We start from the raw sequence: 25,715 nt of genomic DNA, 5'->3' as shown, positions 1-25,715 counted from the left end.
ATTTTTTCTTTAACCAGTGCATGTGTGAGTGTGTGTGTGATGGGTATTCAAAAAGGGAACTTTCATATTTCAATCTGTGTGTTAATGCTTTACTTCATTACTGGATAAGTCTTGTCTTATAATAAACTGATAATTTTGTTTTTAGTAAAGAAACTTGGTTGGTGTATTCTGGGATAAAGAGTCAAGTATATGATTGACCATATCAGTAACTGGGTAAACATTTAAATATATGTTGTGACCTGTGGAGAAGTGAAACTGGAAAAGACAGTGTACTCCTCTTACTTCAGTCGGAACACAAAATTCCTATTGCCTAGGTCCCAGGAAACTGACCCAAGTTCTGGAGGAAATTCAGCATATACTGGAGCACAAGCTGATTGAGCCCAAACAGAGCAGTTGGAGTTCCCAGTTGTGCTGGTGCCCAAACCCGATGGGTCAACAAGGCTCTGCATTGATTACAGAAAGATTAATGCAGTGACCAGAGCTGATTCCTACCCAATTCCCTGCCTGGAAGACTGTGTAGATAAAGTAGGAAACACCATCTACATAAGCAAAATGGTCTTGTTAAAAGGGTACTGGCAGGTTCCCTTAACCACCCGAGCTAAAGAGATTTTGGCTTTTCTCACCCCAGATGGCTTATTCCAGTGCCAGGTGATGGCCTTTGGATTAAAACATGCCCCAACCGCCTTCCAAAGGCTGATGAGCCAGGTAGTGGCTGGCCTGGCCAATTGTTTCGTGTACCTGGATGATCTGTTAGTGTACAATGACCCCGGGGGGAAACCACCTAGACCAGTTAGAAGCCCTCTTCCAAAGGTTACAGTCAGCTGATCTGTGGTAAATCTTGCAAAGAGTGAGTTTGCTAAAGCTCAAATAACCTACCAAGGGCATATTGTGGGTCAAGGGCGAGTGTTGCCCAGAGCAGCAAAAGTACAGGCACTGATAAATTTTCCCATCCCCATGACCAAACAGGAAATAATGCGATTTTTGGGGATGTGTGGGTTTTACTGCAAGTTTGTCCTAAACTTCAACGCTATAACCGCCCCACTGACAGACTTATTATGGAAAAAAGCAAAGGTAGTGTAGTCAGGGAGGTGCCAAACAGCTTTCGAGAGGCTGAAAGTCATCTTAACCAATGAATCGGTGCTTGCAACTCCAAACTTTAATGAACCATTTAAAGTGGCAGTTGAGGCTAATGACCTAGGGGTAGGTGCTGTCCTGCTCCAAGATGATGAGTCAGGCATTGAGAGACCAGTTGAAAATTTCTCCAAAAAATTAAACAAACATCAAACATCAATCAAACAAACATAAACAAACATCTACTGTGAAGAAGGGAGCCCTGGGACTGTTGCTGGCTCTCAAACATTTTGAGGTATATGTCCAAAATGGATATAAAGAGACCGTAGCTTATACTGACCACAATCCTTTGACCTTTGTAGAAAGATTCAAAACACAGAATTAAAGGTTTTTTCATTGGAGCCTGCTTCTGCAACCTTACCACCTAAAGATTGTCCACATTGCAGGAAAAACAATGTGATAGCTGACACTTCATCCAGGGTTTAGCTCAGCACGGAACCAACCTGAATATATAGAAAAACTGAACCAGAACATGGCTATGACAGTGAGACTGATGGGTATGTGTGTACAGTTTCTTTTTAATTTGCGACCTCATAATGAAATGTTCCTTCGACACGTTTCATTTTGCGTGGTGGGGAGATGCCACGTCAATTTGCTTTGTTGAATAATAATTTTCTTTAATCCACTGACTGGAGACCTGAATTTATATTTTTTGAAGAAATTTTTTAAAAGAGCAGATAAAAGATGACTTTGCTAGCAGCTTAAGATGACCACTTAATTTGTAACACTGTATCCTGCATTGTAAGACCTGCAAGGAGGGAGACAAAATGTCTGCTCATCCCAGCAAGAACCAAGACCCAGGAAGTTTAAGAGAACAGCTTGTTCTTTTACTTTTAGCAAGAAAAAATATTGCTAACTACTATGCTTGAATCACTGAGTAACTGTCTTGTGGCAAGCCCTTCCCTATCTGTAGTTTTAAGCTTATGTTTCTCTGCAGCAGCAAGGAGAAGCATCTGGACTCTGACAGGTGCAGACCCAAGTGGGGGTCCCTCTCTCTCTCCATTCCAGCTTGCAAGCTTCAAATCCTGCCTGTTGACTGACCACCTTTGCATACTCCGGCTACAATCAGAAACCCCATTGGAGGAAATCATCCACATCACTGTCTCCAAGAGACCCACTGAATTCATCATCTATCTCTTCAAACTAAAAGCCTCGGGACCACTGAATTCATCTAGAAGCCAGCCAAATCATCAAACTGCACAGACAGTATATCTTTTTTTCTATGGACTGGACCTCAACCAATCTACCCTTCCCCACTCTGTTAGCTATTTGTGTGTGTGTGTAAACCCCTAGTTTGTATGTGTGTGTGTGTGTGTGAGTGGAAGTTGGCACTTAGTTTATTATTTTCATTAGTTAGGTTTCGGTACAATAAAGTTAACCTTTTTCTTTGTTAAACTCCTACTGAATTGGCCAGTACATCCACATTCAGAAAGAATTAAACCTGTTGTGGTCAAACAAGGAGCGGGAAAAGAGGGAAGCCCTTCTCCCCCTCCTCATTTGATCGTAACAATGTAGATAGCATCACATTCAATGCAAGAATATTGGTAAAGAAATCAAAAGTATTACAAAGAAAACAGAGAGCTCAGGAAACTTGCATTGCTACGAAAAGCCACTGCAGTCAAAAGATCCCTGCTGCTGAATCATCATTTTCTAGTCATACTAATACATTGGTCAGTTGATGAATACATTTTTTTACATATACAAGAGGGTATGAGTTGCAAGAGAGATTTCAGAAACGAATTCCACAGTGCCAGCTATGGGCCAGAGCCTGCAACTAGATTAATAACAGCAATGTTGGTCATGTTTATTTGCAACAGTCGTGGGTTTGACCAAATGTTTGATTGGTCCCCTTGAAGGACAAGACACATCCAGCAGTTTGTCTGTATGTGTAATTTGATCCAGTCATTGTCAGACAGGCAGGCTTCAAAGAACAAAGAACAAAGAACAGTACAGCACAGGAACAGGCCATTCGGCCCTCCAAGCCTGCGCCGATCTTGCTGCCTGCCGAAACTAAAACCTTCCGCACTTCCGAGGTCCATATCCCTCTATTCCCATACTTTTCATGTATTTGTCAAGATGCCTCTTAAACGTCGCTATCGTACCTGCTTCCACCACCTCCCCCGGCAGCAAGTTCCAGGCACTCACCACCCTCTGTGTAAAGAACTTGCCTCGCACATCCCCTCTAAACTTTGCCCCTTGCACCTTAAACCTCTGCCCCCTAGTAACTGACTCTTCCATCCTGGGAAAAAGCTTCTGACTATCCACTCTGTCCATGCCACTCATAACTTTGTAAACCTCTATCATGTTGCCCCTCCACCTCCGTCGTTCCAGTGAAAACAATCCGAATTTATCCAACCTCTCCTCATTGCTAATGCCCTCCAGACCAGGCAACATCCTGGTAAACCTCTTCTGTACCGTCTCCAAAGCCTCCACGACCTTCTGGTAGTGTGGCGACCAGAATTGCACGCAATATTCCAAGTGTGGCCTAACTAAGGTTCTGTACAGCTGCAGCATGACTTGCCAATTTTTATACTCTATGTCCTGACCAATGAAGGCATCTTGACTACCTTATCCACCTGCGTTGCCATTATCAGTGAACTGTGGACCTGTACGCCCAGATCTCTCTGCCTGTCAATACTCCTAAGGTTCTGCCATTTACTGTATACTTCCCACCTGCATTAGACCTTCCAAAATGCATTACCTCACATTTGTCCGGATTAAACTCCATCTGCCATTTCTCCGCCCAAGTCTCCAACCGATCTATATCCTGCTGTATCCTCTGACAATCCTCATCACTATCCGCAACTCCACCAACCTTTGTGTCGTCTGCAAACTTACTAATCAGACCAGCTACATTTTCCTTCAAATCATTTATATATACTACAAAGAGCAAAGATCCCAGCACTGATCCCTGCGGAACACCATTAGTCACAGCCCGCCATTCAGAAAAGCACCCTTCTACTGCTACCCTCTGTCTTCTATGACCGAGCCAGTTCTGTACCCATCTTGCCAGCTCACCTCTGATCCCGTGTGACTTCACCTTTTGTACCAGTCTGCCATGAGGAACCTTGTCAAAGGCTTTACTGAAGTCCACGTAGACAACATCCACTGCCCTTCCTTCATCAATCATCTTCGTCACTTCCTCAAAAAACTCGATCAAGTTAGTGAGACACGAACTCCCCTTCACAAAACCATGCTGCCTCTCGCTAATAAGTCCATTTGTTTCCAAATGGGAGTAAATCCTGTCCCGAAGAATCCTCTCCAATAATTCCCCTACCACTGATGTAAGGCTCACCGGCCTGTAATTTCCTGGATTATCCTTGCTACCCTTCTTAAACAAAGGAACAACATTGGCTATTCTCCAGTCCTCTGGGACCTCAGCTGTAGCCAATGAGATACAAAGATTTCTGTCAAGGCCCCAGCAATTTCCTCCCTTGCCTCCCTCAGTATTCTGGGGTAGATCCCATCAGGCCCTGGGAACTTATCTACCTTAATGTTTTGCAAGACGCCCAACACCTCCTCCCTTTTGATATCGACATGACCCAGACTATCTACACTCCCTTCCCTAGACTCATCATCCACCAAGTCCTTCTCTTTGGTGAATACTGATGCAAAGTACTCATTTAGTACCTCGCCCATTTCCTCTGGCTCCACGCATAGATTCACTCCTCTATCCTTGAGTGGGCCAACCCTTTCCCTGGCTACCCTCTTGCTCTTTATATACGTGTACTGCTGCTGTGATTGAATAGTGTGACTGAGGAAGGCGCAAATCATATACCAACAGTGAAATGGTTGAATGCACAAATTGGAGCTGTAGTTAGCTTTGTGAAGATCCTCTGTTATCTAGTGTCCTGCAATTGTAATCATAGTTGCTCTTGGCTGGTTAAATAAAAGACATATTCTAATTAGTCGGTTAGTTACTTCTTTGGAGTTTTTTTGTTTCTTTCCTTTCTGGAAGTGATAAAATTTATTTTACTCAATGAAGGAATGAAGGTCAAGGCTACAACTTAAGGACAGAAACATTCATTAAAATAGGATATGAAAACCAAGAAGTGCAAATACTCAATGGTCTCCGGATCTCAGTGGTGCTAATGTAACAGGAAGCTAGTAAGGAATTGCTTGTCAATAAACCAATGGATGCATGTATATTGGTGTGTGGGGTGTGTGTATGTGAGGACATGTACTTGAAGAGGACTAATTTACAGGGTTATGGGGTAAAAGCTGGTGTGTGGGATTAAATTGGACATCTCTTTCAAAGAACTGGCACAGGTGTAAGAACATATGAACATATGAAATAGATGCAGGAATAGACCATTTGGCCCCTTGAGTTTGCTCATCATAACCTTTGACTCCCTTGTAGATCAAAAATCTTTCTAGCTCAGCCTTGAATATATTCAATGACCCAGCCTCCATTGCTCTCTGGGGGAGAGAATTCCAAAGATTAATGACCCTCTGAGAGAAGAAATTCCTCCTCATTTCCATCTTAAATGGGAGACCTCTTATTCTGAAACTGTGCCCCCTGCTTCTATATTCCCCCACAAGAGGAAACGTCCTCACAACATTTACCCCATCAAGCCCCCTCAGAATCTTATATGTTTCAATTAGATCACCTCTCATTCTTCTAAACTCCAATGAGTATAGGCTCAACCTGCTCATCCTTTCCTCAGAAGACATCTTCATTCCATGAATCAATCTAGTGAACCTAGTGAACCAAGGAGACCAGAACTGGATGCAGTAGTCAAGGTGCGGTCTCGCCAATGCCCTGTACAGTTGTAGCAAAACTTCCTGACTTTTATACTCCATTCCCCTTGCAATTAAGGCCAACATTCCATTTGCCTGTTGCAGTGCTGTAAGATTCAGCATATATGTGCTGTAGCTTCACGAGGTTGGCACCTCATTTGCAGGTACACCTGGTACAGCTCCTGGCATGCTCTTCCATACTCCATTACACCAGACTTGATGGTATCAATTTTAAGACTGTGGCTGGGATCTTGGATTGAAACATTAGATTGCTGAATCCACCACTCAGGGTTGAGGTGGTCCTAAACTTCCATCGCCAGACATGCTGGAGTCACATCAATCTCAAAAAGACATTGTTTATCTCCCCCTCCCATATCCTCCCACCCCAACCCCCTCCCTCACAAAGAGAATAGCCAGTAACTGTTATTAGAGAACTCACACATGTGGGTCTGAGGCTTCGCTTGATGGACAGCAAAAACCAGGAACTACTTACAAGTGGCCTGATAAGCAGCACAACACAACATTTAATGTATGAGTGCATTACTGTTACTTTTTGGAATGCAACATGAACAGTATTATAACACCAATTAAAGATTTGCAGCTTCAGCAGTAGCTGCCTGGCTTCAGGCTCAGCAGGGCAAAGTAATACACTTCATGCAGCAGGCTTTAAGGAAGGCAAAGGAGCCCCAGTTTCTGCAATGCAACAGGCTCAGGAATGGCAACAACGTGCTTCAGCAGCCTGGTCCCACTTCTGGTCTCCTGCTCCTGGAGCCTCCTGCCTGAAATTGGCCTGTGAAAGCACATTGTTTCCGAGCTTATTATGTTGCCTTGTCACGCCTGGAGTCTGGAAGCAGGCAGCTGTTGCTGCTTATCAGGCCACTTGTAAGTAGTTCCTGGCTCTTGCTGTCTACCCAATGAGACCTCAGATCCATATTTGCTTCAGGTTCCAGGCTTGCTAAAGCAACATAACAGGCTTGAAAACCAACGTGCTTCAGTGAGCAGGCCCCACTTCCAGTTTTCTCTCCAGTCAGCACTTTGGAGTCTGGGCACATGCATGGCCGCAACTAATCAAGGACATATGCGCTATCCCAAACAGGGTGCTCATGAGCAGAGGAACTGATGCACCTTGCAAGTGTCTACTGTTACGACCGAGGCGGGAGGAGTGCACTGTCCTTTCTAGTTCCACTTCTCCACAGGTCACAACACAAATTTAAATAGTTACCCAGTTACCAATGCGGTCCGTCAGATATTCTACTCTTTATCCCAGAATAAAATAGTGACCAGGTTTCTTTAATAAACAACAAAATTATCAGTTTATTATCAAACAAGACTTATCCAGTAACGAAGCAAAGCATTAACACACAGATTGAAATATGAAAGTTCCATTTTTAAATTCCCCATGCGCGCACACTGAACAAAATACAGAAATCCTCTCTGCAGAGGTATGTTACAAAAAAAAAGACAAAAAAAAAGAATACTTTGGTCAAATACTTGCTAATTGTTGAAGAAAAAAGAGAAGATATGAAAGGAAGTCACTTTTGGTCTGGCATCCAGGTATACAGAGATAGGTCACTGGGACCTTTTCTGAAGCAGTTCTTTTCAGGTGGTGTTGAGAATTAATCTGGTAGGTTTTTCCAGCTTCTCAGGAGAGATGCAGCACTGTGGATTTTAGCTCTCCCACGCTGAATCTTTGCAGGGTTTCTTCAAAGAGGCAGAGAAAGAGGTGAGCTGAGTGTTTTTTCTTTGGCAAGTTGATCCCCAACTGCCTTCAAAACAGTTCACACCCCAACTGAACTAAAACAGTATCCAAACCCCAACACTAGAGTCAACCTCTTGACCTCCATAAACATTAACATTTCTCGGCTTTTGTTCATAGCTGTCTTGAGGTGGTGGCGGTGGGGGAGGAGGGAGTGGGTGGTGGGGAGGGTCACAAGATGAGGCTGTATAGGATATTCTCAGTCCCCCAGGAGCTATGCAGATAATTTTTCACAGGGTGTTCTCCCGATTGTCCATTGTAACTTTGGCAGATGAGCCATGGAAACACCAGAAAATGGCTTCAATTCTTCACGCTGCTTTACAGAGTTTGTGGGGCCTTTCGTCAAATTTAGAGAGGACAATTGGGAGAACCCCTGCATGAATTCAAACCCTAAGTCTTTCTGCCCTATTAATGGTGAAACCATAAATCCCAGAAAATGGTATCTGACTGCTATGCAAGTAGCACTCATTCACATGGACAAGTTTGTGCTGATTGCACATTAATAGATCTCTTCTATTCATGGGATTTGAGGGTTAGCCGATGTTTGGCCACATACTAGTCATCAATAACACAAGAAAAGTTTACTTTTCTCTCATATTTCTGGCTGGTTTCCATGGGAAACAAAGGAATTATCCTTACTAAAAAGGCATCAGTGACCGACACTGGGATTGTTTGAAAGGATCAGCTCATCAGCCAATGAGAGAACACTGGAACATAGGAGCAGGAGTAGGATATTCAGCCAATCAAGCCTGCTTCACCATTCAATATGATCATGGCTGATCATCCACTTCAATGCCTTTTTCCCCACACTATCCCCATATCCCTTTATGTCATTGGTATTTAGAAATCTGTCAATCTCTGCTTTAAACATACTCAATGACTGAGCTTCCACAGCCCTCTGGGGTAGAGAATTCCAAAGATTCACAACCCTCTGAGTAAAGAAATTTCTCCCCATCTTGGTCCTAAGTGGCTTCCCCCTTATTTTGAAATTGTGTCCCCTGTTTCTAGATTCCCCAAAACTACACACAGTACTCCAGGTGCAGTCTACCCAAGGTTTTATACAATTGAAGCAAGACTTTTCTACTCCTGTACTCAGCTCCTTTTGCAATACAGGCTAACATACCATTAGCCTTCCTAATTGCTTTCTGCACCTGCATGTTAGCTCAGTGACTTATTGACAAGGACGCCCAGGTACCTTTGTACATCTACACTTTCAAATCTCTTACCATTTAAGAATTATTCTGCACTTCTATTCCTCCTACCAAAGTGGATAACCTCACATTTTTCCACATTATATTCCATCTGCCATGTTCTTGCCCACTCATTGAGTCTGTGTAAATCCCCTTGAAGCCACTTTGCATCTTCCTCACAACACACATCCCCACCTAGTTTTTTGTCATCTGCGAACTTGGAATTACTACATTTGGTCCCCACATCCAAATCATTGATATATATTGTGAACAGCTGGGGCCCAAGTACTGATGCTTGCAGTAGCCCACTAGTCACAGCCTGCCAACATGAAAATGACCCATTTATTCCTACTCTCTGTTTTCTGCCTGTTAACCAATCCTTAATCCATTCCAGTACATTACCTCCTATCCCATGTGCTTTAACTTTGCTAAGCAACCTCCTGTGAGACTTTATTAAAAGCCTTCTGAAAATCCAAGTATACTACGTCCACCAACTCCCCTTTATCAATTGTTAGTAACATCCTCAAAAAACTCCAACAGGTTTGTCAAACACGATTTCCTATCCATAAATCCATGTTGACTATGCCCAATCAGACCATTATTATCCATTCCTTCATGGTACTTCATTGACTTACAAGACAGTACTTTTTCTATATATTTTATCAGGTTGAGGGTGACCTTGGCAAGGCCATGTTTATTACCCATTTCTAGTTATCCTGACATGATGACAGTAATCTTTTTGGAGCAACTGTTTCAGCATTTTTGTACACAAAAATGTTTCATCAGTAAACAGAGGAATTTTCAGTGTTCCCCACAGGCCACCAAATGGGTGAATAACCATCAAAGGAAATATAGACAGAGCAACAAAGCTTGAAAAGATTCATTAATGGCTCATTTAAATTGACTGAATCAGTAATAATTTCCTTGGCCTTTAGCTAGAATAGAAAAGTCACAGAACTTGTAGCGAATTTTATAAGCTGCTCCGAGAATATTAAGTCCCAACTTTCTACTTTCGCACATCTGGCAGTGACATCACAGCAGACCTGCCAGATTTAAGGTCAGCAGAAAGGAAGACTTTTGTTTAGAAAAAAAGCTTCCCCCCAGCAGTTGGCCTTAGCAAAACCAGCAAGTTTATCTTGTGGGTCTTGTATAGCCATTGACAACATCAACACTAAGTGCAATGGAAAATCCATTAAAAAGTTTTTAGCTTTACTAAGAGTATATTTTGATTCAATATAAAAACAGCACAACACATCCCTGTCTGCTACATTTTGGGCAACACATGTGTTTTCATACATGAAATTCTGGATCACATTTTTTTGACTCAAATTTGTTTCCCCAAAGTAAAATATCCAGTCCTCCCAGTAATATTCTTCACATACTAAAAGTGCATTTAAAAATTGCATATATCACGATTTAAATGTATTTATAAAATAGTCTAATTTCTTTCATCAATACTTTCCCTCCCCTATCCCCACCCAGAGCTGTGTTTCTTGCAAAAGTCTGTGCTTAGAGTTGAGATTCTTCCCAGATCTAAACCTTTATAAAAATTGGTTAAATCAGGACAAATATGGAATCCTGTTCTGAGCCCCTAACTCTAGGAAAGGGGTCAACGCCTTGGTTGAGGCTGCAGTAAAGACTTGCCAAGTAGATCTCGAGATTAAGAGGCTTTAGTTAAGAGGAGAAAATAGACAAGCTGGAGTTCTTTTCATTAGCAAAAAAAAAACAATTGAACAATCTAATAGAGACATTTCAAAATATTAGATGTTCTGATGAAGCAATATCAGGAAAAATGTTCTTCGGTCAGTGACATGGTAACTAAAAGACAGGAAGTCAAGATCACCAAAAGAACAAAGGGAGAAGTTAGGAGAATTGCTTCCCACCCAAAACCACAGTATTATTTGGTAAAGCGAATGCCCAAACAGAATCCTAATAGCTTTTAAAAGGGAGCTGGATAAAATTTGAGCAAGAAAGGGTCTAAGTGGACAGCTCTTTAACCACAATGGGGCGGCACAGTGGTTAGCACCGCAACCTCACAGCTCCAGCGACCTGGGTTCAGTTCTGGGTACTGCCTGTGCGGAGTTTGCAAGTTCTCCCTGTGACTACGTGAGTTTCCACCCACAGCCAAAGACTTGCAGGTTGATAGGTAAATTGGCCATTGTAAATTGCCCCTAGTGTAGGTAGGTGGTAGGAGAATGGCAGGGATGTGGTAGGGAATATGGGATTAATGTAGGATTAGTATAAATGGGTGGTTGTTGGTCGGCACAGACTTGGTGGGCCCAAGGGCCTGTTTCAGTGCTGTATCTCTTTTTAACAAGAAGTCACTACTCTCGCGCTGCTAAATGTTCTGATCCTGGACCCTAGTAGTAGATTCATTCTAAATACACTTCTGACTTTTGATGGTTATACAGCATTCATCATCTCATGGGTATGACAGAATGGATCAAAACAGTGATTGATGTTAAAACAGTGGCAGAAGTAAAATCTGATGGACTACACTCTTAATAAAACACAGAACATAACAGTAATGCTGGGATTAAAACTCAGGTTCTCTGGATTATTGGTCCTGGCCTCTATTACCAGACCAGTAACATAACTATTACTCTATCATACCTCTGTAATCTGGGTAGGAGAGAATTAAAGTTGGTTGCAGCAGAGGAGTTTCTCTGATATGTAAACAGAGTACTTTAGATGCAAAACTGAGACAACACAAAACCACTGGCAGGAGGGTGTAACTGCAGCTAAAAAGTTTACTTAAGTGGTTTTCATTAGAATTTGGACATAGAAATTTAAAATGAAAATAGTTGACAGCAAGGTTTTTAAAAATATATTATAGATAGATAATATTATAGACAATGTCAGTGCCCAAATTATAACAAGGTAACAAATCTTATTCGTAGACAAAGATTATGACACTGCAAAACACTTTTCCTCTCAAAAGATTTAATGTAAATCAACATTTCCAATAAAAAAGTAGTTAAATTTTATTGCATTTTGAAATAGTCACACAACCACTATTAAACTGTTACAAACAATTTACAAATGGTAACATTACAATAACACAAAAAACTTTAACAAAAAATAAATGCTCTTTCATTTCAAATAAGCGTAACATTATTTTGGTGTTTCTCATTTAACCTTTAAGCAATTATTCATGCTTCCAATTATTACAATGAAGCCCATTCCAACAGGAAAATGATTGCTGAGAATACTAAATTAAAGACCATTAATTTTGGATCAGTTTATAAATCTATGCATCCAGATTTTTAAACAATACATTGCATAAATATACTTAATGGTTAAATAATGACGTGGATTCTCCCTGCTGCCATATTATTTACCAGCTCAGAAAACAAATGGTCATGACAAGAATTCTTAGAATTGTTATACAACCACAAGCATTCACAAAAATATATTATTTACAGTCTTTGTATGCCACCCCACATGATGTGAATTCTAACTTAATGTGCTCTGATTGCTCAATGACAACACATTTCTTATTGCTATAAGATTATCTTAAATTAAAAATAAATTTGTGATCAGAAGTTCTGTATGTATTAGCTTTCTCCCATCTCCTTCCCAATCCTAATTTGGGAGATTATTTTTCTGACCCTCTAAGTCTTCTCTGTACTACCCACAATTCTTCAACCAAGAGGCCTTTGCCAATACTCCTGTGTAAGTGGCCACAAATGAAGCCTGGGCTGAAGTTGTCCTTGTGTTTTAAATGCCCTGTGCGGGGAAGCACATTTCTGAAAAATAATCTGCTGTGATTAGGAACTCTCAGAGCTTTCCCAAATTTAAATAGGAGAAATGCATTGTGTAATGATCCCCTTTTGTTTTATTCACAAAAATCTATAATTCCTTCGTCCTAAAAATAAAACTGCAAACAAAACAAAAATCAGTGTCACTGTTAATTCATAGAGATCTGAAGGTATGTCAACTAACTAATGCAATGTTTAAGGTGCGTGTTCACAGAGTTTGGAGAGATATGATATAAAACAGGGATCAAAGATACTATTGAAAATTATAGCCCATCCTCCTCTCCCAAAGAAAACTAATTTGGAAATTGTTACTGCTTTCAACTTGCACAGGAGTGCAAACCACTGACAAGCACACAGGGCTTCAGTTTGGACATTAAGCTAAAGTCAAAAATAGGAACCTATTATTTAGTTAACCAATTTGATAATTGCAAGATCTTTTGTAAAAATCATGTTAAGAATTCAAGAAAACGAGATATATAAATCATAGCACTCTTGTAAATCTTATACATAGTACTAGCTAATAAAGGAATTGTGCACAATTGCATTTAATGTCACAAAACCGGTGAATTATTGCTTGGTAAACTTCTTGCTGAACATCCAGATAACTATATACAGCTTAGAAGTTTTACAGAGAAAACAAGGCCACACATATACCACGAATGACTTATAAGGAGAAAACGGAGGCAGAGGAGAAGGCGGACAAAGTATATTTAATGTTTCCTTTAAAAAGATACTTCATACCAACAAACCCATTTTCAATGTGAAATACAATCTACAATATTTGTGCTTTTCGCTTGTCACCTTTTAAAACTGCCACCAAGAATGTTTTTCTTCAGCATCTGTTCATGGTGCTGTACTACTAGGAATTCTACTACTAGATTTATCTGTCTGAGGCTACTACTGTGGTTCATGCCAGTAAGTTCAATTCACAAAGAGCGAGTGCATTATGCATTCAATGCTGTTTTGTGAGGTTCCAAAGGAGCAGCACTGCAATTGAAGATAACCAGGGAGGTGGCAGAACCACTTCCATTCATTACAATGCAAAATATCACCATTTAGAAGAGTTCTGTGAAATCAAATCTTTCAAGAAAATGCTATGTATTCTATACATATATATTGAAACAAAATTACATCAGAGTATATGATCAATTTTCCCTGCCTTCTTTCTAATTCTGCAAATAACTGGCTACGCAGAATGGAGATTTTCCTCTGTAACATTATTTTCTTCAGAAAACTCCACTGTATTCCATGTCAATTGTAAGTCACATGCAGTCGACAACATTGCTGGATCCTTGACCCACATCTCTTATTTGGCTGACCAAACAGGCACACACAGCAACTCCAGCTCCAGCCCTGCAGTGTGAAATAGATCCAACCAATTCCCACCTATAATATAGGAAAGTATAAGAAAAAGAATAAACAAGACATTATGAAAAACACCAGTTATTAATTTCCTCCTTCCAAGAAGAGGTTATCCATACTGATGCTTACCATTCTAGTATCCCTAATGCAGGAATGCATCCTGATAATTGTCTCTCTCACCGAAGTATCTTTTGTGAGCCTACTCTGGTGCATCCAGCAAGGAAACGAAATTGAGTTAAAAGCAGTGACAAGAATATATAACCCAGGTTGACAGCATAGCAGCCCTTGCATCAATCATCACGCTTCCCACTATTTGTATTCCCACTAACTCATATGCAGAGACAGAGAGGAAAGATATTCATCAGAATATTAGATATTAATCACAATGAGCAATCATAGATGATTCTTTGGGGAAATAGTTTGGTCTTCTACTTTTCTTTGTTCTCCACAATCCTACTGACAAGTTAGAAAATGTTGTAAACTACACATACATGCGAACCATCCATGCTGAAGATGGACAGTGAGTATTTTGAGGGCACATCTGCAAACCCACTTTTGCAGGTGAAAATCAGATTAGGTCAGGTACCTCCCCTCAACCCAGAAACACTTCCAAGTTTCCAGTGCCTGTCGTCACTGCTGCTGCATGCGGTGTGTGGAAATTCTTATGAGATCAGGAATTCTTACCCAGAGCAGAATTCAATGACTTACAGCAGTGACCAGGGGTGGTGGAGCAGGGGGTGGATGGGAGAAGGGTGACAGGGAAAAGAAAGAGGGAAGCATTTAAAAGGAGTGTACAGCCATAACTGGAACGTTACTATGAAGGTCAGTTTGGGATAATGCCTCTGGTCAAAACGTAATGGATTCAGGTTTGAATCCAGGCTGACAGTCACTGTGAGAGAGCTGCATTTTTAGATGTCCCAGCTTAGGGATAAGATGTTAAACCAAAGCCCCATCTGCCTATTTGAAGAGAAGCAAGAGATTCTCCTGGTGTCAACATTTGTCTCTCAAATCAATACAACAAATTGGTTGCTATGTTTACAAATGAAAGAGAGAGAGCGGGGAGAGGCTTCATTTCAAACAGAGCGGGGAGAGGCTTCATTTCAAACAGAGCGGGGAGAGGCTTCATTTCAAACAGAGCGGGGAGAGGCTTCATTTCAAACAGAGCAGGGAGAGGCTTCATTTCAAATCTAGGTGGTCAGCAATTTAGTGGGAATAAGGTCAAAGGAGCAGGAGGTGGATCCCGTGCTCAAGATGAGCACAGAGAGGACAAGAGAGGAGATGGCAGAGAAAGTAGTGTGTTCAGGGCAAGGGGAACCTTCAGGGAAGTTTGTCATGGTTGGCTACCATACCTTCGGTCCCTTCATCTAAGTCATTTATATAAATTGTAAAAAGTTGAGGCCCCAGCACTGATCCCTGTGGCACACCACTCATTACATCTTCCCAACCAGAAAATGGCCCATTTATGCCTACTCTGTTTCCTCTTAGCTAGCCAAGGTATGGTTGCTAAATTTGCTGATGACACAAAGATGAGCAGGAAAGTAAGTTGTGAAGAGGACATAAGGAGTCTACAAAGCGGTTTAAATGAGTGGGCAAAGACCTGGCAAATTGAGTATAATGGAAAAATGTGAAATTGTCCATTTTGGCAGGAAGAATAAAAAAAAGCATATTATCTAAATGGTAAGAGATTGCACAGCTGAGATGCAGAGGGATCTGGGTGTCCTAGTGCATGAATCACAAAAGGTTAGTATGCAGGCCCAGCACGTAATTATGAAAGCTAATGGAATGTTATCGTTTATTGCAAGGGGAGGTTATGCTTCAGCTATACAGGGTAGACCGCATCTGGAGTACTGTGTACAGTATTGGTCTCCTTATTTAAGGAAGGATGCAAGTGCGTTGGAAGCAGTTCAGAGAAGGTTTACGAGACTAATACCTGGAATGGGCAGGCTATCTGATGAGGAAAGATTGGACAGACCAGGCTTGTATCTGCTGGAACTTAGAAGAGCAAGAAGCGATTTGATTGAAACATATAAGATCCTGAGGGGTCTTGACAGGGCGGATTTGGAAAGGATGTTTCCCCTTGTGGGAGAATCTCGAACTAGGGGTCACTGTTTAAAAATAAGGGGTTGCCCATTTAAGACAGAGATGAGGAGAAATTTTTTCTCTCAGAGGGTTGTGAGTCTTTGGAATTCTCTTCCTCAAAAGGCGGTGGAAGCAGAGTCTTTGAATATTTTTAAGGCAGAGGTAAATAGTTCTTGATAAGCAAGGGGGTGAAAGGTTATCAGGGGTAGGCAGGAATGTGGAGTAATCAGTTTAGCCATGTACATACTGAATGGTGGAGCAGGCACGAGGGGCCGAGTGGCCGACTCTTGCTCCTAATTCGCATGTTCATACGACTATGAAGCACTCGCCGATATTCTGGTGATATGAAAAATGATACATAAATGAAAGTATTTTTTCTGGATTTGACTCCTCCATTTATTAAATTTTTCAGAACAAGAACATTAATTCAATTTTTAAACTTCTCAGGTGATAGATTATCACTCGCTGTTGGGAGAAAGAAATTTTGAAACAAAATAAATAGAATTCATTCCAAATTGTAAGAGTGCAGTTTTCAGTAAAATTGAGCAAATCACCTTCTTTTGTAGATGGGGAAAAGACTCATTACTCATTTCGATGTAAATTCTGAAGTATTGGAAAATTCACTAAGTATAAAGATCAAAATTTTCTGGAGAGGTAATGCTTACAGACACCCCTGTCTCTCCAGAAAATAATCTTGTGCCATCAGCATTTGTATCCATATTTCAGATTTTCATGTGCTTATTGTTTTTGTTCCTTTAATAGAAAGGGATGTTGAGGTTAAAAACCCCTGTATTTTCAGTATAATCACTTGTTTTTACATGTTATTAACTTATATTTTAGGGTTGTCTGAAAGGTCAGTTTTTTTGTGGGTTGTTGAAGTGGTCCGTATGCTTATTTTCTGGGTTGAAATTGATGGCGAATTCAACAGAACAAGTCTGTCCCCTTCCATCACGCAAAACCTAAAGACTCCCTCTGCTCCCCTGCCCTCTTTGTACCAGAAGCCTCAGAATTTATCTTTCTCCAATCTGCATCCCACCCATTTGTCACTGCAACTCTCGTATCCTCAGTCTTGCAGTGAACGAATGGGCTACAGCAACAGAGTTATCATGTGTTTCTCAATACCAGCAGAAATAGTCTATTGCCTTCACTAGTGACGCTCAAGATAGCTTTAGCTAATGCTCCCTATTACAAGACTAAAAAGGGAGCGGCAGCATAGTTGAAAAGAGCCAGAAAGGTAGCAGATGGACATGAAGTGCACATTAGGCATGGAGAGGATACTCTGGCCAACAGTAGGGTCATGGTCAAGGCACTTGGAAAATCATAACATGATTAGGCAGAATCAACACTGCCTTATTTACTCTCCCTCAACCAGGTCGGTCTCCCAGTACGACCATTATCCCCGCCCCTGAAAGTCCAAGGGACGCAGACTTGAATAGATATTTCATTCCACTGGTTTAGCCAGCCATTCACTGCCAGATCCAGCCCCTTATCAGGTCAAACTTGTCTGCTAAAACTGCTCACTATTCTAGGATCATTCTGGATTGCAAAGATAACCTCCGGCTTCTTTTCTCTACTGCAAACCGTCTCCTTAAACCCCTCTTCCCTCCAACAAGTGCGAGGAGCTCATGGACTTTCTCAGTTGGTAAAATTGAGACCATCTGATCTCCCTCCCCCCTAGCCAACCATGACAAACTTCCCCGAAGGTTCCCCTTGCTCTGAACACTCTACTTTCTCTGCTATCTCCTCTCTTGTCCTCTCTGTGCTCATCTTGAGCATGGGATCCACTTCCTGATCCTTTGAACCTATTCTCACTAAACTGCTAACCACCTAACTTCCCTTCCTGGCACCTATATTAGTTGATATTGTCAATGGTTCCCTCTCCTCAGGTACTGTCTCCCTCTCTCCTTCAAATCTGCCATCATCACCCATCCTCAAAAAACCAACCCTTGATCCCTCTGTCCTTACAAAGTACTGCCCCATCTCCAGCCTCCTTTTCCTCTCCAAAGTTCTTGAACATGTTGTTGCCTCCCAAATCCGTGCCTATCTTTCCCTGAACTCCATGTTTGAATCTTTCCAATCAGGTTTCCACCCCTGCTACAATACCAAAACAGCTCTGAACAGTCACAAGTGCCATCCTATGTGAATGGGACAAAGTTAAGCTATCCTTCCTCATCCTTCTCGAGTGCCTACAGCCTTTGAAACACTTGACTACACCATCCTCCTCCAACACAGCTCCATTGTTGTCCAGCTGGGTGTGGCTGCACTCGCCTAGTTCCACTCCTCTCTAACCAATCATAGTTTGCAGTGTCTTCTCTTCTTGTCCTGCACTGTTACCTCTGGAGTCCCACAAGGATCTATCCTAGGCCCCCTATTTCTCATCTACATGCTGCTCCTCAGCGACATCAGACCGAAAGCACAGGGTTAGTTTTGAAATGTATACTGATGACAACCAGCTCTACCTCACCACCAGCCGTCCACTGTCCCTAAATTATCAGACTGCTTATCTGACATCCTGTACTGGAAGAGCAGAAATTTCCTCCAATTAAATACTGGGAAGATTGACGCCAATGTCTTCAGCCACCGCCACAAAGTCCGTTCCCTCACCACCAACTCTATCCCTCGCCCTGGCAACTGTTTGAGGCTGAACCAGACTGTTCATAACCTTGGTGTGATATTTGACCTCGAGGTGAGCTGCTGACCACATATCCGTGCCATCACTAAGACTGTCTATTTCCAACTCTGTACTATCGTTGGACTCTGCCCCTGCCTCAGCTCAGCTGCTGCTGAAATCTTAATCCATGCCTTTGCTACCTCGAGACTTGACTACTCTAATGCACTCCTGACCAGCCTCCCACGTTCTACCCTCCATAAACCTGAAGTCATCCAGAATGCCTCCCGTGCACTAACTCACACCAAATCCTGTTCACCCATCACCTTAGCACGCTGAGCTACATTGATTCCTGGTTAAGCAATACCTCGATTTAAAAATTCTCATTCTTCTTATCAAATCCCTCCATGGCCACGCCCATCCGTTTTTCTGTAATCTCCTCCAGCCCTACAATTCTCTGATATCTGCAAACCTCCAATTTGGCAATTTTGAGGGTGTAACTAGCGGGGTAAATAAGGAGGAACTAGTTGATGTAGCATAGGACTTTTAAAAGGCATTTGATGAGGTGCCCCACAACAGGTTGCTACACAAGATTAGGGCTCATGGGATTAGCGATAATTTATTAGCATGGATTGAGGTCAGAAAAGTGTGTTCCGGAATAAATGGGTCATTTTCAGGTTGGCAGGCTGAAATTAGCACAGTGCTGCAAGGATCAGTGCTTGGGCCTTGGCTATTTGAATTCTACATCAATGACTTAGACAGGAGTGGGGCACCGAACGTAATGTGTCCAATTTGCTGACAACACAAAGCTAGATGGAAAGCAAGCTATGAGGAGGATACCAAGAGGCTGCAAGGGATATAAATCAGTTAAGTGAGTAGGTAAGATGGCAGATAGATTATAATATGGGGAAATGTGAAATGATCACTTTGGTAGAAAGAATAGGAAAACATTTTTTTTTAAAAAAAGGGTGAGACTAGTGAATGTTGGTATGCAGAGGGATGTGGCTCTCCTCCTACACAACTCACAGAAAATTAGCATGCAGGTACAGCAAGCAAATTAAAAAAGCTAGCCTTTATTGCAGGGTCATTTGAGTATAGGAGTAAGTAAGTTTTGCTGCAATTATATAGAGTTTTGGTGAGACCACACCTGGACTACTGAATACAGTTCGTCTCCTTGCCCGAGGAAAGGATATGCTTGTATGCGAGGGAGTGCAACGAAGGTTGACTAGATTGATTCCCAAGATGAGGAAGTTGTCTTATGAGGAGAGATTGAGTAGAATGGGCCTATATTTGAGTACAGAAGAATGAGAAGTGATCTGATTGGAATGTATAGAATTCTTGTAGAGGGCTTGGCAAGGTAGATGCTGAGAGGCTGTTTCCCTTGGTTGGAGATTCTAGAACTAGAGGTTGTAGTCCCAGGAGAAGGGGTCAGCCATTTAGGACTGAGATGGGGAGAAATTTCTTTAATCAGAGGGTTGAGAATCTTTGGAATTCTCAACTTCAAAGGGCTGCAGATGTTCAGTCGTTGACTATTGCCAAGGCTGTGATCGAGAGATTTATGAATGCTCAGGGAATAAAGGGATATGGCAGCAAAGTAGAGCTGAGGTAGAATATCAGGCACAATCTTACTGAATGGCACTGCAGGCTCAAGGGGCCGTATGGCCTACTTCTGCTCCTATTTCTTACATTCTTAAAGGTAGCAGGCACAAGCAGCATCAAACACTATTAGATCACAAATAGGTAAAATCTGATCAATAAATTGTCACGTGGAACTGGCAATTTTTAGTGTCTAGACAATCAAATCAAAACATTTAACAAGACAGTTAATTTCATAGCAGTGGTCTTAGTCACAAACTTTCTATTATTGTGAGTTTTATTAGCAAATTAAGTGGCATGTGCTGGCACTAATTTCAAAAACATTTACAGTGTATACATTAAGAGCCAAGACAGCACCATGGGATTCACTATCCAAAAATGAAGCATTTTCTAGTAGAACCTGGATGATTACATTATCTATGGGGTGGGTGGAGGCATCATAATACACATTGGCCTGCTTCAAATAACCAAGTTATGGAAATGTTCTGTAAAGCACGGAGTGGATTAGAGTAGTTGAAGTTGTAAAAGTTGTGATTCACAGCATGCTGGTGTTACAGTGATACAATAGTAGGTGAGGTTGTGTTCCTATTCATTTTAATGTTGGGAGAGGAAGAAATCATCAGGTGAAATCAATTTTCTTCCCCCATTAGCATTTTGGGGATATCTCTAGAATCTGTACCAGGGAAGGGCAGATAGGTTCTCTTTTCTGAGAGTCCACAACACCAACTTATACAAAATTCACATTAAATTTGTTCCACCTGAAATTTATGTAAATGCTTGGGATGCAGGTCAACCAATGTTTTCCTGTCTAGAATGCTCATTAATGGACTTTGCTACAAAAAAATTACAATAGTCTTCACAGAGAAAAAAAAACTCAATGCCAACATTGCCACATTTTGTACCACATATCAATTGCTGAGCAACCAGAGAGGCACATTTACCTGTTCATCACTGGATCATAAGCTTCCACAGTATTCAGATAAACGTTGCCATTGTGACCACCAACTGCGATGATTTTACCCATTAGAGTCGCCACCCCAACACCACCACGGGGCGTCGTCAGCTCCGCCACATACTCCCACTTGTTTTTACGAGGGTCAAATCGTTCCACAGAGCTGAGTGGAGAGTTATCATCAAAACCACCTGAACATAAAGAACAAACATACCATGGGCACAAAGGGGTAGAGACAAAACAGCTGCTGCAATGGTGGAACAGTGTGAAGAATTGCCATGTGGTGGGATATAGGTTAGGCGCTTTTCCAGCATTGGAAGTTCCCAATCTTGGCAGCTTGGGTGGGGGGGTGGGGGGGGGGGGGGGGTGGACACTGAGCTCAGTCAATCATCTGTGTTACTTAAAAGGGAAACAGAAACTGACAGGCTCTTCACTAAACCACAGTTGTGCACAAGATAGCAGCGAATCAAGAGTGTTATTGGCAGTGAGCTGGATCCTGCTTCCCAGCCACAGGAAGGTGAAGGAAAGGAGAGCTTATCAACTTCAAAAAGCAGAAACACAAATGAAAATTATGTATACAAGAAAATTAAAGTTCTATTCTCAAAATTACAAAACAATAAAAGAAAGATAGGTAGATCATGCTACTGGGGGTATTCTATAGGCCTTCAAATAGTGAGAGAGATAGAGGAGCAAATCTGCAGGGAAATCACAGAGCTTTGAAAGAACTATAGAATGGTGATATTGGGAGACATTAATTACCCAAATATTGATTGAGTTAATGTTAAAGTAAAGGGTAAGGAGAGTGATAAATTTCTGAAATGGGTTCAGGATAACTTCCTTGACCAGTATGTTCTTGGTCCAACTAGGAAGGAGGCATTGCTGGATCTGGTGCTGGAGAATGAGGTGAGTCAAGTGGACCAAGTGTCTGTGGGAGAACATTTGGGCAAGAGTGATCATTGTATCATAGGGTTTAGATTAGCAAGGAGAAGAGCAAGGAACAACCTAAAGTAGAAAGTCTACATTTGAAGAGGGCTAAATTCAATGGATGAGAAGGGATTTCGCCAGGATAAAAATAGAACCAAAGACTGACAGGAATATCTGTAACGGAATAATGGGTGACCTTTAAGGAGGTAATGTTTCAGATACAGGCTAGGTACATTACAACAGGGGTGAAAGGTAGGGGAACCACAGTCAGGGTTCCTTGAATGACAAAGGAGAGACAGAATATGAACAACAACAAAAAAAAAAAAGAGGGTGTATGATGCATGTCAGGTGAATTCTTCAAGTGAGAACCAAGTCAAATACAGTAAGTTAGAGGGAAGAAAAGGAAAGTAAAACTGGCAGAGAAAGAATGTGAGAATAAAATGGCATATAGTAAATGTAAATAGTAAGCAGATAGTAAGAGGTGGGATTTACTGAGGAAGAGGATGCTGATAAAATATCAATGGAACTGGAGATGGTAGAGGTAATGGATGGGGTGAAAATTGAGAAGGAGGTGGTATTGGAAAGGCTGGCTATGCTGAGTGAATAAGTCACCTGGTTTGGATGGCTTACATCCAAGGTCACTAAAAGAAGTTGGGGTGGAGATAGCGGAAGGGCTTATCATAATCTTCCAATCTTCCCAAGAGATGCATAAGGATAAGAAGAATTTTTTAACGTAGCAAATGGCGATGACCTGGAACTTGCTGCCTACGATGGTGGTGGAAGCCCAGACGATCAATGACTTCAAAAGGAAATTGGTTGGGCACTTGAAGGAAATAAACTTGCAGGGCACCAGGGTTAGTGTGGGGGAATGGGACTGACTGGATTGCTCTACGGAGAGGCGGCATAGACTCAATGGGCTGAATGGCCTCCTTCTGTGCCATAAATGAATCTCTGAGGTTATTTTATTGTAATAAGAGTCAAATTAATATAACACTAAATAAATCAATGCAGCAGCAGTTTCAACACTAATTCAAAGACTGTCCAACCCAGAGAATGTGCTGCGTTTTCTTCTTCTGGAGACAGTGGAGCTGAACAGAAGGCGGTAATTACTTCTCTGAAACAGAATCATCCTCCCAAATTTGTTTCACGAGAAACAGAAGTTAAGAGTAAATGAGCTCATAAATGGTGTACCGGGAAACAGCAAGTTATTCCACACGTCATTGGCTTCTCTTGATCCACAACATGCATTGCATTGCTCCTTAAAGGCTAAACAGTGTAAGATTAGACTCATGTATATATGCATTACAAGTAGATAGTAATCACATTGCAACAGTATTATTGCAATGGTAAGCCAATTGGGATATTTAAATGCATCAGAGTTCACCACAAGTAGGTCCCACACAGCTTCTAGTAACATTTCCATCTTTCTCTACTCTTCATTTCTTTCCTAGTCTCCAAGTATTGTGCACAGTTAAGCAGGCTACCTTTTGCTAGCTTCAGCCAATGTCTTTCTGAATTAGCCATAAGGAGGCTACATGAAGGCAATCCAGGAATGACTATATTTTGTCACCATCTTGTAATTCCATTGGTTCATATTTACGTTGAGCCACTTATCTTCTGGAAGATTATGTAAAGTTAATACTCACCTACTATGTACAGGCAGCCATTTAGCTCACCAACTCCATTTCCAGCTCTTCTTTGTCCCATGTCCTTAATTTCCATCCATTTGTCTAAGTAGGGATCATATCTCTCAACGCTAGATAAAGATACCACCCCGTCATTCCCACCAACAGCATACACATAGTTCTAAATGTGCAGAAATGAACAAAAGATTAGATGCAGTCACATCATGAAACAGGAAAATGAGCTGGAGTAGGAAGCTACATGGAGACAAGAACCATTGCTACAGACAGAACTCAGTATTGTGTTCACATAATTTTGGCTGCTTGGAGGCAAAACAAGAATGATGCAAACAAGATATGATAGGGTTAAAACTCCATTTTTAAATTTTCTGTGTTCAGATTGTTGACTAAAAAAAATGGCCAAAGTCTAAAAGGGCTATTAAATGAGGCAAATTACTTTATTTTCTTGTGTTTATGACTGTTTTAGACTCAGATTTTTGACAGATGCAACAGCCAATTGCCACATCTAAAGAAACCACCCAACCTTTTGGCTCAGGTCGGTGGATAAAGGCTCTTTAGAATTGGCAAGTACTGACCATGACATCAGCACAGCAAAGGGTAGATCACCTTACTTGTGAGATCAAAGCAGTTAAGAGTAAAGGCCAGGCAAAATCCTAAAATGGGAAAGCAAGTAACAGTCTCAGTCATACTTCTGATCTTCAAATACAAGACATGATTTAACCTACTTTTTTGACAGTGAGAAAGGAACACCAAGAAAGTTGATTTGCCAGCTAATCATCCCCCAATGTGTGTTTTAGTCCTAAAAATTGAATATTCAATCTTGGTTAGCTGCGACTAAGGTTCAAGACAAGATTAAAACAATGGTTTCAGCTGCAATGTGGACTAGGATATCCTTAACACCCATTGCTAGTCTGCATATACAATCATGCAAACTTAATGCCTTGGTGTGGTCTCTGGGGCTGTTGCCACAGTTAAATCCAGGACAGTTGCCAGAGAACAAATTTTGCCCAATGAATTGGATAGCTTGCATCCAGGATTGGTAACGCTGGTTGGATGGGTTGATCATGTGACATTCCCTATTTTCCCCCATCACATTACCTGCATTTTTTTAAAATCACTTCTCACTGCAGCCACCCATTGTGTTATCCTGCATCCACCCTTCTCTCTTCCTGTCAATCAACTGCCCCCACCTGCAATCTGGCCCAAAACCCCATTCAGAATCCACATGGGTGATTCAAAATTGAGGGGAAAACTAGAATGCTGTAAATGCAAAGGTTAATTCTTCAGCTTTAATTTCATAATCCCCCTGCAGAGCCTTTCCCACCCTCCCAGTTAATCGGCTGATTTTACCATCACTGTCACCATATTTCCTAGATTCTCTCCACTGCAGATGGTCTAAGGTGCAGAAGGCGTAAAGTTCCTCCTTTCTTGGTTACTAGCAGCAGTACCCCGGACAGCACCACTCAATTCCGGACTATCCAGGAGGGTTGGAAACCCTACTTGCATCTCTTCTGTTTGCTGCACTCTCCTATGCAGTCCCTTGCCCACTGGTGCCATGATCTGGGCTGCACTCCTTCAAGGTGTCCTCACTCCCAGCAGTCTCCAAAGCTGAGTACTGGTTTGAGCGTAGCACACACCCCGAAGACTCCTGCACCTCATGTCTCTTCCTACTTTTCCGGATGGCCACCCATCTACTAACTCTGACTGCCTGTGGGGTGACCACTCCTGGAATGCATGATCCAGGAAACTCACATCCTCCCTGATGTTCCACAGTGACTCCAACTGCCCATTAGCTTGAAAATCCTGAGCTTGAACTCAAGCAGCTGGAGACACTTCCTATACACGTGGCTCCCCCAAGACACATGAAGTGTCCTGAAGTTCCCACATGGTGCAGAAATTGCAAGCAACAGGTCTCAGCTGCCCATCCATGATCTAAGAACAAACCTCTATTCCCTTTTAGAATCTAGTCAATA

The 25,715-nt window shown here is 41.7% G+C and overlaps 1 protein-coding gene across 3 annotated transcripts in view; it reads right to left on the bottom strand.

Moving 5' to 3' along the window:
• Positions 1-11,818: 11,818 nt before the first annotated feature.
• klhl8 (kelch-like family member 8) overlaps positions 11,819-25,715 on the bottom strand; it is a 46,913-nt gene continuing 33,016 nt past the window's right edge. For 2 of the 3 annotated variants that reach the window (XM_068038724.1, XM_068038734.1), the window contains exons 8-10: positions 23,746-23,905; positions 21,165-21,366; positions 11,819-13,964 (exon numbers count right to left, since the gene is read on the bottom strand). In XM_068038724.1, the coding sequence (XP_067894825.1) occupies positions 13,841-13,964; positions 21,165-21,366; positions 23,746-23,905 (486 nt within the window). In that variant the 3' untranslated portion in view covers positions 11,819-13,840. The remainder of the gene's footprint in view (positions 13,965-21,164; positions 21,367-23,745; positions 23,906-25,715) is intronic. The other variant, XM_068038743.1, reaches the window with a different exon arrangement.

Source organism: Heterodontus francisci, chromosome 1 (assembly GCF_036365525.1).
Source record: "Heterodontus francisci isolate sHetFra1 chromosome 1, sHetFra1.hap1, whole genome shotgun sequence".
NCBI classification, from domain to species: Eukaryota; Metazoa; Chordata; class Chondrichthyes; order Heterodontiformes; family Heterodontidae; genus Heterodontus; species Heterodontus francisci.
The sequence above is the reverse complement of the archived record's forward strand: the minus strand, read 5'-3'. Positions and strand labels throughout refer to the sequence as shown.